General features: G+C 32.5%; 1 protein-coding gene across 1 annotated transcript; it reads left to right on the top strand.

Annotated features, from left to right (window-relative positions):
• Positions 1-2,050: 2,050 nt before the first annotated feature.
• Positions 2,051-4,065, top strand: LOC100249927 (uncharacterized). Its single transcript, XM_019225639.2, has 5 exons — positions 2,051-2,548; positions 2,865-3,057; positions 3,143-3,207; positions 3,304-3,514; positions 3,595-4,065. Exons 1-5 carry the CDS (start codon positions 2,250-2,252, stop codon positions 3,955-3,957), a joined length of 1,131 nt encoding a protein of 376 aa, XP_019081184.1. The 5' UTR covers positions 2,051-2,249; the 3' UTR covers positions 3,958-4,065.
• The last annotated feature ends 240 nt before the right edge of the window (positions 4,066-4,305 follow it).

Below are 4,305 nucleotides of genomic sequence, written 5' to 3'. Positions count from 1 at the left end.
TATGGATAACATAGGATACTCATGGTTATGAGCTCAGGGCTCTAAATTCTGTGAGCAATGTTGGGTTGTGGTTGACATGAATGATTTTGTGTCGTGAGCTTAGGGCTCTAAATGCTATAAACAACTGAGAGTTGTGGATGACATGAACGACTATGACTTATAGTCTCAGGGCCTAGATGCAATGAATAGCTCTATGCTATGGTTGGCATGAAAGACTCTGAGTTGTGAGCTCATGGCTTTAGATGCTATGAACAACTCAAAGCTATGTATGACATTAGCCACTTTAGATCTTAAGCTCAAGGCTCCCAATGTTATGAACAACTCTAGGTTATGGTTGAGTAATGTTTCATGTCACCATAAAACAACATTATTATGAAGTGACATAGATATAAAAATTAAAATTAATGACACAAGTGATGTAACAAAAATAATGAACTATTAAAACCAACTAGTTATTTATTTATTTTAATTGATATAATGATTGGTTTAATTATCATTTTTAAAATATAAAAGTTTTTATATATTAATTAATATGGTTTATGCATCAAAAACATATTTTTAATTTACTTAATTTACTAAACTTCTATAGATTTAAAATCACTTTATAGACTCTTTAATTGAATCATTTTGAATAAACTTACAACATTTTAATATTAAATAAGCTAAATTAATGAACAACTTTTTTTTATGTTTACTTTATTATTTTTATATTTATAACTAATATGGAGTTCATTTCCTTTCAAATGTTCTTTATTTGTGTCCCTATTTTCTTTCTCTTTAATTCCCTTTCTAAATGTTATATTTATTTTTTGACAAAAAAAAAAAATCAAAATATTTAACATTTTCTATTCAATTAAAAGTAATTTGTTGATATCGATCAACCTAACCAAATTAAATATATTGATAACAAGTTCATGGTTGATATTGATAAGTCACTTTTAATTTATTTTCTATTCCTTTAATTTTATATTAAAAAAATTATAAAATATATAAATAAAAAAATAATAAATTTTTTAGAATTATTACAAATGAGACATAAAATTTTAATTTACATTAATATATATTTTTTTGTTAAATAAAACTATACTCTTATTTATTACATTTATTTATATATTATTTTCTAAAACTAATTTTTAATAAAAATATTAGAACTTTTTTGGTAAGCTTTTGTGACATTGCATATCACCATTGGGTGATTCACATTTTAATTTTTCATTTAGAGTTTTTATTTTCCAAAAGATATTAATGTTAAATACGCATTAAAATTTTATTTATAAATTATAGATTGATAAAAACTTGAAAATATAAATCTTTTTAAAATAAATTATTTTTGCATATTTCTTCAAATTTATTTCAATTATTTTTCCTCTTTTGTTACAAAATTAAATAATTTGAATATGTATAACTTTTTAACTAATTTTAATAATATTTTATTTTCTTTTATATTTTGTATAGTAAATCAATTATTAATATTTTTTTTTTGAAATCAAGCATGATTTAGATTACTTTTCTTTCTTGAAAAGTGCTAAAAAAACAGGAAAAAAATATATAAAGAAAATCATTTTCTTACTTTTGATACCATGATTTTTTTTTCTTTAAAAAAAAATGTAGAAAAAGTTGAAGAGTGAAAAAATGTTGAAAAGTGGAGAGAAAGTGTATTTTTGATAAATTTATTTATTTATTTTTAAATTTTTTTCATGGTAACCAAAGAGAAAGAACTTTATAGGTTTTTTTTTCTTATTTATTTTCTTTTACTCAAAATTTTCAAAAAAAGCAAAGATAATCTAAAGAAATTGAGAAAAGAAAGTATAAGACAAAATTATTTTTGGAAACTTTTTTTTTTTAAATTTACAACAAGGTTAATTGTTGCATAATTCTTTATTTATTTTTATTTTTTGGTGTTTAAGAATGAGAATAAAATATTAGAACATTGACATTTCGGATTTACCCTCTCGTTTTGTCTAACATGGCCTGAACGTACACCACAATAGTGCATCATATTAAAATACATCCAAGCTTTTGATCACTAACTACAAAAATAAAAAATTTGTTTGGCAGTCTACATTTCCAGGTGATCCCTCCCAGAAGTCATTACTCTCATTCACGAAAGCACCAATCAGATTAGAGTACCCACTCAACTGCAGTGCAGGCAACCTCACCAAAGCCTGCCCTGGAAACTACCCCACCAAACACAACCCCACAAATCCTGACCATTCATCAACCAACATGACCTGCCCTGACTACTTCCGATGGATCCATCAAGATCTACTGCCCTGAAAGCAGACCGAAATCACCAGGGACATGTTGAGAAGTTCAGAAAGTCCATCCAGACCAGAGATATGTTCACCTTGTGGGGCATTTTGCAGCTCTTGAGATGGTACCCTGGAAGGCTGCCTGACTTGGAGCTCATGTTTGATTGTGATGATCGGCCCGTTGTTCGAATGAGAGACTTCCGGGGCCCGAGCGCTGCCCCACCGCCATTGTTCCGGTACTGTGGAGATGATTGGAGCTTGGACATTGTGTTTCCAGACTGGTCTTTCTGGGGATGGTAAGTGCCTTCTTCCTCATTTTTTTCCCATTGTTTGCATGTTCATTTCTCTATATCCCACCTTGCATGTCTAGTTGGGCCTTGAAAATTGAAATGGGTTTCTTCATTTTGGTCTCTGTTTTTCCCCACCTCATAATCTGGGTCTTTTGGACCTGCTAGGGGGGTCCTTCCTCACTTTCATCCTGACTTTCTGTGTTTCCTTCATTAGCATATCCAACACCCCACAACCCACATTTCAGTTGGGCAAATTGGCCTCCCCTTGGGGGGTTTTCCCCTTAACGTGAAAATTGATAGAGGTTAAACTTTGCTCTTATAGGGCTGAGACCAATATAAAGCCGTGGAGAAATGTGTTAAAGGACATAAAAGAAGGCAACAGAAGAACCAAATGGAAGGACAGGGTCCCCTTGGCATACTGGAGAGGAAACCCCCATGTGGCTCCAACAAGGGGTGATCTTCTCAAATGCAATGTCTCCGACAAAGCCGACTGGAACACTCGCCTATACCTTCAGGTACATTCCTATTCCCTCATCCTATGCCTCACCCCTTCTTCTACCTCAATTCATTCCAGCCTAATACATTTTCTACTTGTTTCAGGACTGGGACCAACAATCTAAAATAGGGTACAGGCAATCTAACTTAGAGGACCAATGCACCCACATGTAAACCCTCAAATCCTGTGTCCCAATTCGTAGTTTGTTGTAATATTTATGCTGATAAGTTCTCTACGGTTTTGTCTTTGGGCTATTGGCATGAAGATACAAGATTTATATAGAGGGATGGGCGTGGTCTGTGAGTGAGAAGTACATTCTAGCTTGTGACTCCATGACCTTACTCACAAGGCCCCGTTACTATGATTTCTTCATAAGGGGGTTGGTGCCATTGCAACATTATTGGCCTATTAGGGACAACAACAAGTGTAGGGATCTTAGGTTTGCTGTGGAATGGGGCAACAATCACACCGATAAGGTATCTATTATTTTCAAATAATAGTATTTATACATTGCGTTTTGTCAAAACATGGACTATTGAGTTTCATGGACTTGCAGGCACAGACAATGGGGGAGACGACGAGCAAGTTCATTCAGGAGGATCTGAAGATGGATTATGTGTATGATTACATGTTCCATCTATTGAACGAGTACGCAAAACTCTTGAAGTTCAAGCCAACCATACCACCAGGAGCAGTGGAGGTTTGTGCAGAAACAATGGCATGCCCTGCAGAAGGTGCATGGAGGAAGTTCATGGAGGAATCCCTAGAGAAGATTCCTACTGATACCACTCCTTGCAGCTTGCCTCCTCCATATGATCCTCCAGGGTTCCATGATTTTATTGAGAGAAAAGCCAATGCAACAAGGCAAGTGGAGCTGTGGGAGAATGAATATTGGGATAAGCAGAATAAGAAGCAATAGAAGGCCTCTCCTGGATGGTTCTAACTTGTAGATTATAATTGGTAATTTTCACTAGACCAAAATTTGATCGCATTTGAGGAGTTTATAAAGCATCTCAAGTAACTTATTGACAAAATGAATACACTATTACCTTGAAAATACTTGCATGAAAAGGGTTATTGAGGCCTATTTGTCAATGGTTTTCAAAAATAGTTTTTTATTTTTTTTGGGAAAAAAAAATACATTTGATAATAAAAAAATAGAAATAATTTTTTATTCTTAAGAAATTGGAACATGATATTTTAGGGAATATCTTTTAGTTATTTTCAATTATACAAATATAAAAATAATTAAAAATAAAGTATTATA

This window comes from Vitis vinifera, chromosome 15, assembly GCF_030704535.1.
Source record: "Vitis vinifera cultivar Pinot Noir 40024 chromosome 15, ASM3070453v1".
Taxonomy (NCBI): Eukaryota; Viridiplantae; Streptophyta; class Magnoliopsida; order Vitales; family Vitaceae; genus Vitis; species Vitis vinifera.
Note: the sequence above shows the minus strand (reverse complement) of the source record. Positions and strands in the feature narration are given on the sequence as shown.